This window comes from Lichenostomus cassidix, chromosome 3 (assembly GCF_008360975.1).
Source record: "Lichenostomus cassidix isolate B80296 chromosome 3, HeHo_3.0, whole genome shotgun sequence".
Lineage (NCBI taxonomy): Eukaryota > Metazoa > Chordata > Aves > Passeriformes > Meliphagidae > Lichenostomus > Lichenostomus cassidix.
The window spans coordinates 23,404,161-23,416,352 of record NC_139483.1 but is presented as its reverse complement, the minus strand read 5'-3'; the positions used below and the strand labels follow the sequence as shown (position 1 = coordinate 23,416,352).

Below are 12,192 nucleotides of genomic sequence, written 5' to 3'. Positions count from 1 at the left end.
CCCCCAGTTTATAAGCAAAGCACATTTTAGTAGTTTTCACTCAGTGCATGACCACAGATATTTTTATAGCAAACATATCTTCAAAACTGCACGTGGGACTCTCAATAGACAATGATCTAAATGGTGTGGGTCACTAATGATTAAATAATACCAACAAATGATGTTTTTTAGCAAGGCCTCAGTATATTTAGTCTTAGCCAACTGACAGCATGAACCCCAGCCATGAATTCATGCTGTTAGCCTTGTCACAGCAGGATGCTCTGGGTCACTAACAGCCTGCCAGCTGGCACCTGCCTGGGATCCAAAGCAGGCACGGAGTGACCAAGGACCACCACAGGACCACGAGCTCTGCGCAGGGCAAGGCTGAGCAGTGTCCTACAGCAACTGAGGGGCTGCTGACTTCTCAGGAACACCAAATCCACAAACAGAAGCAACATCATGCCACATTGCCCTGGTTCATGATGCTGATTTTGTTTAGTAAAAGCCTTATTTTATGCAACAAATTAAATGTTTCAGTTGTTTTCAGAAGACGGTGGAAGAGAAGGGAATCCCTTGATAAGAAACACGTGAATCACGTGTTAGAGTGGAGAAGCAGTGATTTAGTTCCAGAAAACAAAATCACTGCTGTATCTGTTGCAAAATATGAAATATGTAAACATTTTCTTCAGAAAGGATTTTGTTTGATATTTGTATACATTTCAGTCTAACCAGCAATAAAGGAGAATTAATCCATGAAACAGACAGCAGCTGACAAAGAAGCTCTAAGTGGTGCCCAGGAGTTAGGAAGACAAATTACTTGTTGGTAGAATTGCCCTGTTAAATCTGATTAAGGTTTAGGGCTTGGCATGATTTGGTGGGCTCAGACCTAGCAGGAGGGTAACAAAGCTTTGGAAGAAGGATGTACCAATGATAGGGGCACAAAGAATGAAGAATTTACAGATGTCCTGCAAGGACATCTGATGAAACTCCCAAGATAAGGAAGACAACTTGGCAACTGTGCTGAATCAGCTCCGACTGGGTAAAAGGTAATTCTGGCATGGGGTGATCGCAACCACCTACTCACAACCCACCAACTCAAGAAACACACAGACCAAAGCATGCAGACTAATTAGTATAGGAAGCAAGAAAAAAAAAGACAAATAGAAGATAGAATAGTAATTAATAAGAGAATATGGTAACTTCTAGCCAATTAACATTAATGCCTTTGTTTGCTAAAATACATGCAAAGTAATAAGTTTTGGTAGTTGGTGCGCTTGATTTGTGGAACACCACCGAGCACCCAGGATTGCTCGGTGAAATAAACAGCCCTGAAATAAACATTCAGTGTCTCTCTCGAGTGTGCCTGTATCAGCAACAGTGTGACCAGCAGGACCAGGGAAGTGATTCTTCCCTGTACTCAGCATTAGTGAGGCCACATCTCCTGTCCTGTGTCCAGCTCTGGGCCCCTCAGTTCAGCAAGGATGCTGAGGTGCTGGGCTGTGTCCAGAGAAGAGCAATGGAGCTAGGGAAAGGTCTGGGGCACAACTCCTATGAGAGCAGCTGAGGGAGCTGGGGGTGTTCAGCCTGGAGAAAAGGGAGGCTCAGGGGTGACCTTATCTGCCGACAGCTCCCTGACCGGAGGCTGTAGCCAGGTCAGGGTCGGCTGTTCCTCCGAGGCAACCGGAGGCAGGACGACAGGAAAGGACCTCAAGCTGGGCCAGGGGAGGTTTGGTCCGAATTTCTTCACCGAAAGAGTGACTGGGCATTGGAACGGGCTGCCCAGGGAGCTGGTGGAGACACTGTCCTTGGAAGCGTTTAAGGAAAGGCTGGACGTGGCACTCGGTGCTCTGGTCCAGTTACACGGTGGTGTTCGGGCACAGGTTGGACGCGGTGCTCCCGGCGGTCTTTTCCAGCCTAACCAACTCTGTGATCACGTTATTGCACAGCGGGTACCGAGCCCCAGGTTGCGGACAGTGTCCCCGTTCCGCACGGCCCAGCAGAGAGGCGTGTCCCGCCGCAGCAGCGCCGCTCCGCCAGCCCCGAGCGCCCTGAGGCGCACCGCCGCCCGGCCCGCCTGGGCGCCACAGCCCCGCGCCCCAGGCACCCGCGGGGGCGGAGCCGCGCCCTCCGCCAGCGCCGATTGGCTGATGCGGACCACGCCCCCTGCGCCCCGCCCGCGCCGGGCTCGGATGCCACCCCCACGGCCCTTCCCGCCGCTACCCGGCCGCTTGGGGTGATCACCATTTTTGCCTGACGGAAAATTGCCGCCGACCCCACTTTTCTCGCGAGAGGCAGGCGTGCTTGGAAGAGACGCGCTCCCAGTTCTTTAGTATAGGCTACTGTACTTTTTCGGGCTTTTTTTGTTTTCGTCTCGTTCTTTCTGCGTCTTCCCGCACAGGCGTCCGTGCGAGACGTCCGCGAGCCGGTGGGGCCCTTGAACGTTCAGGCGCCGCAAATAGCGGGCTGAGCTCGGGGCGGGTCCTTTCGGCCGCGCCGTCGCTGCCGGTGCCCGTCCCGGCCCGCCATGTACTACAAGTTCAGCGGCTTCGCGCAGCGCCTCGTCGGGGCCACGGCGACCGCCGCCTACACTCCGCAGGTAACAGCCGCAGCCGGGCAGGCGCTGCGGCACCGCGGGCGCCGGGGGAGCCGGGAGGGATCGGCCCCACGGGCACCGAGCGTGTCCGGCCCCTCGCGTGACCTTGGGCGGAGCGGCGCCGCGCTCTGCCGTGCAGCCCTGCAGGCAGCTTTGGGAGGCTCTGCGGGTTATAGCAACAAATGAACGCGCTGTCAGCATAGAGCACAGCCCCAGAGCTGAGCCACTGCCTGGCGGGGTTTTTAAATCATTAAATCGCAGAATCAGACTGGAGAAGAGTCCGGAGATGATCGCGTCCAGCCTGTGACCGAACGCCTCCATGTCAACAGACCATGGCACCGAGTGCCACATCCACTCTCCTCAAACACCTCCAGGGACAGTGACTCCACCACCTCCCTGCGCAGCCCATTCCAGTGTCTGATCTCCCTTTCCGTAAAGTAATTCCTCCTGATGTCCAACCTAAACCTCCACTGGCACAGCTTGAGGCCATTTCCTCTTACCCTGTCTTTCGTTGCTTGGGAGAGCAGACTGAGCCCCGCCTGGCTGCGCTCTCCTTTCAGGGAGCTGTAGAGTGACTGGGTCACCCTTGAGCATCCTTTTCTCCAGGCTAAACAGCCCCAGCTCCCTCAGCCTCCTCAGCAGCCCTGTGCTCCAGACCCTTCAGCTCCGTTGCCCTTCTCTGTACCTACTCCAGTATCTCAATGTATTTCTTGAGGTGAGGGGCCCAGAACTGGACATGGTGCTGTAAATTGCAGCAGGCAAACACGAACAACAGTGTAGGTAGCCCCCTCTCTTGTGTCCATGCATGCAGAAAAAAATTATTGAAAGCATTAAAACCCTTACCAGGGAGAGAGGACACAAATCTGTAAAAGTTTGTTTAAAGCAAAATGAAAACTCACCTGTCCTCTGTATGATGCCAACTTAGTAAAAAGTGTATAGAAGCTAAAGATGTCATTAAATAAACTTACACTTTTCACACTGCATAGTGAAAATACATGGATAATTCTTAGGAGCAAAGCAGATCTGAGTCAGGGGAGAAGGGCTCCCAAGTACATCAGTCATTTCAAGACATAGAGAGTTGCATATTGGTGAAAATACATCACAGAAATTGTTTGCTTTTCTGTGCATCAGCATAGATTCCTAAGCAATATTAGGAAGACTTGTAACATGATTTTATCACGAGACAAATGCAATGTGGTTGTTACACCATGTTCAATATTCTGAGTAAAGTTTGAAAAAATTAAATTCTTGCAGCTTAAAAAAACCAAAAACCAACAAAAAACCATAACCTGGACGTTAAGAGTTGTAAGAATTATTTTCAAAGAACTGTCTCCAGAGAGCAAACATCTGATTAAGCAACACAAGTCTTAAAAAAAAAAATAGATACACGTGCATATACACAAATTAAATCAAAGTTGTGGTTGGTCTTTTCCCCAATAAACTTATAAATAAAAAGCAACTGAAATTATTTAAAATCACTACGTTCTTGTGGACTAATGTCTATTGTTTTGATACACAACTCTATTTCATTCTTAGCCTGTTGATTCTGTTAGCAACCTACATTACAGTTCTGCTTTCCTGGATATCCTTGACTGTGAGTTTTACTTGGAAAATCCAGTCAAGTTCTGCAGGCATTAAGCAGCTGTAAAATGTCAGATTTTTTCAAGGGGCCCAGAACAACTACCGAACTTTTTGTTTTAAGAGAACTTAATGATCAGAGTGAGAGCAGTGGTTAATGGGTCATACTCTGCCAGGATGCTCCTAACAAGTGGAATGCTGCAGGTTACTGCAGAACTTTATCAGTTCCCTGGAGCAGGAAATAGAATGCACTCTTGTAAAGTTTACAGAAGACATCAAGGGAGTGGCCCCAAAAAGTAGAGTTGCCATTCAGAGGGACCTGTCAAGGGTGTGGGAATGATCTGGCAGGAACGCTGTGAACTTCCATCATGGAAAAAAGGCAAAATAGTGCATGTAGAAAGGAAGATCCCTGGCACGGTTACAGCGTGGCGAGTGAGGGGCTGGTGGCAGCAGCAATGTGGTTCAGCCCCTGCAGGCATTGCCAGGAGCATTGCCAAGGATGCCAGCAGCATTCTGGGCTATAGCACCTAGTGCAGAGCCGAAGATTAAGGAAAGCAACACTATCCATCTGCTCAAGATTGGCTGGATCATATTTAGGTGCTGTGTCCAGTTGTTGCCCCCTGCTATGGGAATATCAGCTGGAGCAACTTCAGCAGTTTGTGAAGTGGTTTGCTTTTTGTGTTTCTGTTTATTTTGATGTTTCTGGAGAAGTGAAGACATCCTGCAATTCAAATTCTCCTTGGTAAAATATTCAGTATTCCCTCTATTCCATGCTGTTACATTCTGGCGCTTCCCAATGGAGTACTGTTTTGCTTCAGGTGTAAGCTTATTGTGGACTTACAAAATATCAGTCCAAATGTATTTCAGAAATTCTTTTGCTGACAGTAACATAACTAACAGCTTATACTAACAAAAACCAAAAGTCTCAAGTTTGAAATCTGTATTGTTATTTCTATCTCAGACTAAGCATTCTTAGAAGATTTAATTCTGCATTTAAAAAAGTTGTATAAAGTAGTCTGAGCAATTTATCTTGTTTGAATAAATGGAAGCTTCCCTAGCTAGTTGAGGAGTGAAATAGTTTAAAAACTACTCATATTTAAGAGGATAATGACTGCTGTAACCATTACAAATTCAATAAAAATGTTAATTTAAAGAGTCAGCTTAGGTTTATAAAGTACAAGCAGTGGGATCAGTTTCAAGTGGTGTCAGATGAGGACAAGTGTGTGAACTTTTCCCTAGTTCTACTGAACACGATCCTAGTAGAAATTTACTTGCACTACAGTACCTTCACTTGATACAACTTATTTTGCTTGTAGCAATTTAAAGCTCTCATGAGCCAGAGATCTCTTGATTTTAGCCAATATGAATTGCTTAGTTTATTGAAAATCTATAATATGTATCCTTTTATGCCATAGAGGATACATAATACATACACAAAATCACTGTTACTGAAGCGTGTAATCCCAGTACAGAGCCTCAAGTGATTTTACCTAAAAGCCTTGTGTTAGTGATAACAAATAGATTTAACCTCTTACAGTGAGGTGTGTTCTACTATGAAGGACCTGTTACTTAGTTTAGAAGTGTCTAGGTTCAGTAGGTTTATAAGAGATATTTCAATGCATGTTCTGAAATATTTATTCTGGGGGTAATTGCCTATTCCTCTTTTCATTTTGGCCCTTAACTCAGCTTTCTCTCTTTTCGCATTCTCTGATCTGTTTAAGCAATTCCCCTACCATTTAAAAACTTGAGTGATGCTATCTCCATTAAATTATGCTCCAAATCCGTAACTGTTTTTGCTGACAGGAAAATGTAAATCTAACTTGCAAATTCATACTAGCAAGGCGTAAGTTTGTTTTAACTTTGAGCCTGATGGCCAACCAACAGATGCATTGGGTCCTAAAATCTTCAGATCTCTGACAGGAAAACAAACACACTCTGCAGAAGGGTAGGCAGTGAATTCTGTTTGCTCTTTTGCATTAGCTACATGTCTTGACCTTTCATTGAGGATTTCAGCATTTGAAAAAGTCATTGCTGTAGCATGCTGATGAACTCAGCTGTTGTTGACTCTCCTTCATAGCTACATGTGCTGTACTTTGTCCAAGAAATGGAAAAAAACCCATGTTATAGTGATGAGAAATAAAATATTAACACCTTATTATCAGAAGAGGAATTATCAATGTATGACTTTTTTTTTTTAATGAAGCATAGGTCAAATGTGCAGCGGCATTAATTCCTCAGTACTGTCCTGAGTGTAGTGAGACACTGATGTCATTAAATAAATCTGAGGGTTTAGTAATGTTGAATTCATTGACCAAGGGTCATTTAAAGTATGTCAGTTCTTACTTAAAAATGATCTGCAGTGAAATTCAGTCATTGCAGTACACTGTGGATTTCTCCTCAGCCACACTAAGCTTAGTAAGCTGGGTGTGAGATAAAGCACTTGCCATTTTCAAGTACCAAGCTGGAACAGCCAGGCATTTGCACTAATTTAACTGAGTTCATTTGGAGTTGGCTACAAGATTCACAATTCATGGATGGAATTCAAATGAAATTTTACATTGTGGAGAAGAACCCTAATTAACTGCAGTGTCTGGGTTAAGCAAACTGAACTGTGTCCCTTCTGCAGCATGTGTTTTGTTGTACTCTTTCCTGAAGCCAGTTAACCACATCAATGTTTTTTATTTAAATTGCAATGGGATGTTCATTAAGGTATTCCATGCTGCTCTGGAAATAATTTACACCAGTACACTGATGATTACATGAGTTTTCTGAACTGGTTTCATTTGATTTCACAATGAAGTTTGTCACTTGAATCAGGTCTGAATCTGCTGTGGCTCCTACAGAAGGGGATCTTACGACTATCTGAACAGGAATGTATTTCCAAAGGCTGAAAACGTTTGCAATAACCTACAGTTATTGACATGATTGATTTAGCTATTCCAGCAGTAATCCCTGGAGTGTGTATTGCATCCAGACAGTCTCCTGAAGAGGCAGGAGTTTTAGTGCTAATCACAAATGGTAGGGGTTGCCTCCTATCCTTGAGTTTAGAAATTATGAAAGAAGAATCTTTGTCATTAAACCGTTGGAATTAGTTTGCAGCCTATGCCAATACTCAGTATTTATGCAGTACAGATAGCTCATGAAATGAAGTAGATATGAACACAACAAGCAGGAATTGCAGTGATTTACTTACTGTTGAAGTTATTAGATGGCACTGCTCCTGAAAACATTGGGCTCTCAGGAAGGCAAAAGGGAGATTCAGAATTGGAAACTGAGACAGAGGAAAAATGTTCATTTTCACATTTGCTGCTGTACTAACAATCAAGAAGGCAAGAAAAGCTTTGGAGAAAAAGTCACCTGCACATTTGTTATAGACATCTGTTCTGTAGCTCTGTCAAATCACTAACTCTTAAAAGAGAAATATAATAAAGTACTTAAAGTTCCTATAGACAAAATACTTGAACAGGGTTGCTTTCTTCAAGGACTTTGATGTAGCTGGTACTTAGCTTTGAATATATAGTCAGTAACTTCCCCTGGCTAATAATAGTTCCCTAGGTGCTTCCTTCATAGCAGTGTAGCCAGAAGTGGTCACTGGTCTTAAATAATTCAGTACATGCCTTCTGTGCAAGCCTGCTCGGTAGGAAGGCAGTAGCTCCTGTGCCAAAGAATTCAGTTTTGGCTGCTGCCTTCCAAAACATAACCAGAAAGGTCACAAATGGATTCTAATATTCATCCAGGCACTAGAAGAGTGGGCAACTGAATCCACATCCTCAGGACAGAGCACTGAGGGCCATTCCTTAGGCTGTTTTGGGAAGCTGAGAAACCTGGTTTTTCTGCTGAAGGTGCCTGTTATAGCAGAGAATTTACATATGGAAAACACACGTCTAGTCTATGGCTGGCACAAAAGAAAGAATGCCAGTCTGCTTCTAGCTCCAAATACTGTCAGACAGTTCTCTTCAATACAAAATGCATCAACTAGTCTTTTGAACAGAAACCAGAATTTCACTGCAGTCTTAACTTGACCCAGGGCTGCTTCTGTTTGTAATAAAAACCTGTTGCGTTAAACTAACTTTACAATGCTTTTAATTTCTGTGGCAAGTTCTTGGAAGGAAAAAAAAGTGCAGCTGTTTTGAGAGTCATAATGTAAAACATCACTGCCACATGTCCAGACATAACTATCAAAACTAACTAGAGTAATAAAGACAAGGAGGCCACCTCATGTTGGCTGTGACTTTGTGCCCTTAATCATAGAACTGAATTATGTAGTTTCTAGTTACGGCAAATGTGGAGTACAACCATGCGAACCAAAAGGATGTTGATGTGCTGCTCATGGAGAGTACACTGGGATGTGGCAACATGTGAATTATAGGATGTAGTTATGCCTGCATAAAATGTTCACTGTATCAGAGTCTCTGAAGGGCCTTGAGCACCACTTACAACTTCTGTATGACACAAGTGATCTTAATGCTTTTTTTTTTTTGAATCCCCAAATTATACATCCTAATTATTTAAGGCTCAGTTATTTATGACTACTGCTTGCAGCATTTCAGAGGTAGAGTTCTTTCCTCACTCTGACCCTAACGTCAGGGATCCTTGATCCTAATCCTACTGCTCATAGTCCTATGTAGTCTGTGTGCAAAATACAAGCTGTGATTTGGACCAAGTACCACCACTGAAAAACAACAGCTATAAATTTATGCCATGAAGAAATTGAAAAGGAATCTCCTATGTTCCTTGCTGAGCTCTGACCCAGAGCTGTCACTCAGGTATCAGTGGGCCAACAGTATGTTTGTAGCTCACTGTCACAAGTCTTCATACCAGATGAACACTCTTTGTAATGTATCCTTGTAATGACTGGCAGTGTGCCTACCTAATGTGACAATTAATACATTTGCAAGTGTGATATACCTTGATATTTTAATCTTTATCTATGCAGGGACTCAAACCTGAATCCCCAGTTCCCACTGAATCCCCAGATCCGATTTTTGGGACAAGTAAACTTCCTTCAGGTTTACCAGCAGCTGATCCTTTCTTGGGTCAAAACAAGGTGCCAGACCTACAGAAAGTTTTTCAGGTAATGACTACTTTGAGAGTAACTTAAAGAAAACCGGAGACTGGGACATATCTGTCCTTATTTTAACATAGCTAACTACTTTTGCCATTCTACAATATCTAAATTGTGTAAAGTCTAGTCAAGAAATTGTCAAGTACAGTATAACCTGTGTATTTAGAGAATACCAGAAAGTATATATATGCCTTATATAGAAAGTGGGAAGTACTAATGTTGTCTTTTTGCTGACCTCAGAAATTTTTCTTGTATTATTTGACTATTGGAAGCACTTTCTCTCTGGGAATCTAGGTGTATGCCTTAAAGCAGATATGGAGGAGCAAAGCAGATCATTACTGTTTAGTATATAATTGAATATTACTGAAGCTGTTTACAGTGCAGTATAAGAGCAGCACAGTAAAGTTTTCAAAGCCAGTTTGTTAGCTGTGCAATTTCTAAATGTAGTAGGACTTTTCTTAAAACAAATTAGTTAAGCTTTTTTTTAAGCATCAAGACCATGCTTTATATAATATTCCCTTTTCTCTCTTACATGGCACTTCCATTTGGAATGTGTCAGTCTGACTTGGTGAATAATTTTTTAATATGTATTTTTTCACTTTCTATTGTTAGTGACACTTTTCCCATCCAGGTCCTCTTGGGAAATATTTCAGGATATATTCTTTCTGCTTGCACTTAACAGCTTTGGCTAACAAAATTAACTTGCCTTCACATTTGTCTTTTTTCACATTTGGATAAAACCCTCATAATACACTTGGTTTTAGTGAGCCTATTTGTCAGGAGGTTTCCCTCTTGGAAGTCTAGTAATTTGCCCAATTTACCTTAACTCGTTCCTTAATGACCTTGGTATGGGTGTTAATTTCTTTTTTGGTTTGTTTTCTCCTTGAACTCTTCCCACAGAGATCAGATGGGCTGCCAGTACACCTGAAGCTAGGAGTTCCAGATAGGATGCTCTATCGGACCACGATGGCTCTGACAATAGGAGGGACTATCTACTGTCTGGTAGCACTGTACATCGCCTCACAGCCAAGAAACCCAAAATAAATGAACCACGCCTCATGGGACTCACAGCACTTCTCTGAAAGACCTCCTGCATGTACCTCTTTGCACTGGAATTTATTCCCTGTGATCACATAGGGTTCAGATCAGATTTCTTGGAGAAAACGTTTTTAAATCGGTTGCCTTACATATTCTAAAAAACAGTATAAACAGAGAAATACATGATTTAACATATGGTTGTAGCTTTTCTTGTCTTGCAGGAGTGTATGAACAGTTGGAGAAAGTTAAGCTTTTCCTTCCTTCCTTCCCTCCCCCAACTTAAAAAATGTTAGAGAGAGGACAGGACAAATATTTTGTGGGCTATGCACCACATTCCTTGGTGGAACGATGCTGCTAGTTTCCAAAACACTAAAAGCAAATAATTTAATTATTATAGCATACTGGGAACCCGTGTCTGTCATATACAGCTCATTTTATGTAAGCAACCGGCAGTGGAACTTTTCCAAATGCTGGTATATGATTAAATAATATACCACGTCTGGTAGTAGGACAAAGGGCTTGTCTCCTTGGAGCAATTAAAGTGAATTTATTACCTAACTTTAGCATCACTGTGCAGCAGAGTGCACCATTATTGTAGCATCAGTTACACCAGTTTTTGGACTTTCCTTTGTCAAATGGTATTATTGCCCAATAAAGATGACTACATGAATACTAAAATAGGCAAGTCTCAAAAGTTTCAGAGCACTTCGGCACACCTGGTTGTGAAATAAACGTATTGGTACACTTCTGAGTTCAACTTCTAGATGTCAAATCAGAAAATTATTTCAGCTACCTTATTGTCATCTTTTTGAGATGTTAAATCTCTTAAAACCCTCTCCCAAACTGCACTGTGTTTTTAACTACAATTTTTGGTGAAACAGATCACTCTCATAACTCAGCTACTTATTTTTTTCAGTGCCTGCAGATAGCTATTTATGTACACACATTCACACACATTTCCTTTCCTCTGTGAATGGAAGAGAGGTAATCCAATAAAACCCTCTCCCTTGTAATAACAGCCTTGAACTGCAAGTTTCATACAAGTCTTCACAAAAAGCATCCTCTAATTTAACAGCTCCTCCTCTGCCCCTGAACAATGATTTGCTGGCCTCTGTAAATACCCATCTCTCCCAGAACTGTACAGAAACAACCTTCAAAGTAAATAAGAAAAATAGTTGATAAACTAAAACTGCCTTTTTTTCAATCTTTTACTAAAACCATTTTTTTTCCAGTTACATTAAAGCTTTATTACTGCATCATAGGAAAGAAAATAGCTGCTTGTATCGTGATCTCAGGTTTCAATGTTGGTATTACAGGATGGGAGACATTTAAGTCACTGAAAAATAATTTTGTAAGGACAGCAAGAGTCAAAGAATACCAGAGAATAATTACATTTTACAGGAATAGACAGCTGTGTTGCCTCTATTGATAAAATATTTTCTGCTCAGTAGCCCATGCTCCCATGGCACTAAATCTTGTGCTGTGGGCTGTTAAATACTACCAAAAAAAAAAAAAAAAAAAAGAAAAAACAGCACAGTACGTTGTTGTCTGTCTTCTCTACATACTATCTATTAAGCACTGCCTACAAGAATTTTCTAATAAAGGATATTTTGTACATAAACTTGACAGGTAGATTTTAATGAAGATGAGCTTTGCTCAGAGTATTTCCATGCTCTTAGTTTTCTGGTTTGGTTGTGGTTTTATTGGAGGGGTGGGTTTGGGTTTTTCTTTTTTTTGGTTTTGTGGTGGTGGGTTTTTTGTTTTAAAACAACTATTTTTAGTGCTCATCCAGAGGGTAACAACTTTCTGCTTGTTGCTAAAGCAGATGTGGATAAAATAACCAAGCTGTTATCCCACAGATCATCAGCCACTGGGAATACCCTTCAAGTACTTGTGGAAGAAATGACAGACTTAACACTCCAGCCCAGCTTGCTTAAAA

The 12,192-nt window shown here is 42.4% G+C and overlaps 1 protein-coding gene across 1 annotated transcript; it reads left to right on the top strand.

Annotated features, from left to right (window-relative positions):
• The first annotated feature begins 2,427 nt into the window (after positions 1 to 2,427).
• Positions 2,428 to 11,442, top strand: COX7A2L (cytochrome c oxidase subunit 7A2 like). The gene is made up of 3 exons (XM_085054951.1): positions 2,428 to 2,575; positions 9,087 to 9,224; positions 10,116 to 11,442. Exons 1-3 carry the CDS (start codon positions 2,504 to 2,506, stop codon positions 10,257 to 10,259), a joined length of 354 nt encoding a protein of 117 aa, XP_084911077.1. The 5' UTR covers positions 2,428 to 2,503; the 3' UTR covers positions 10,260 to 11,442.
• Positions 11,443 to 12,192: the final 750 nt, after the last annotated feature.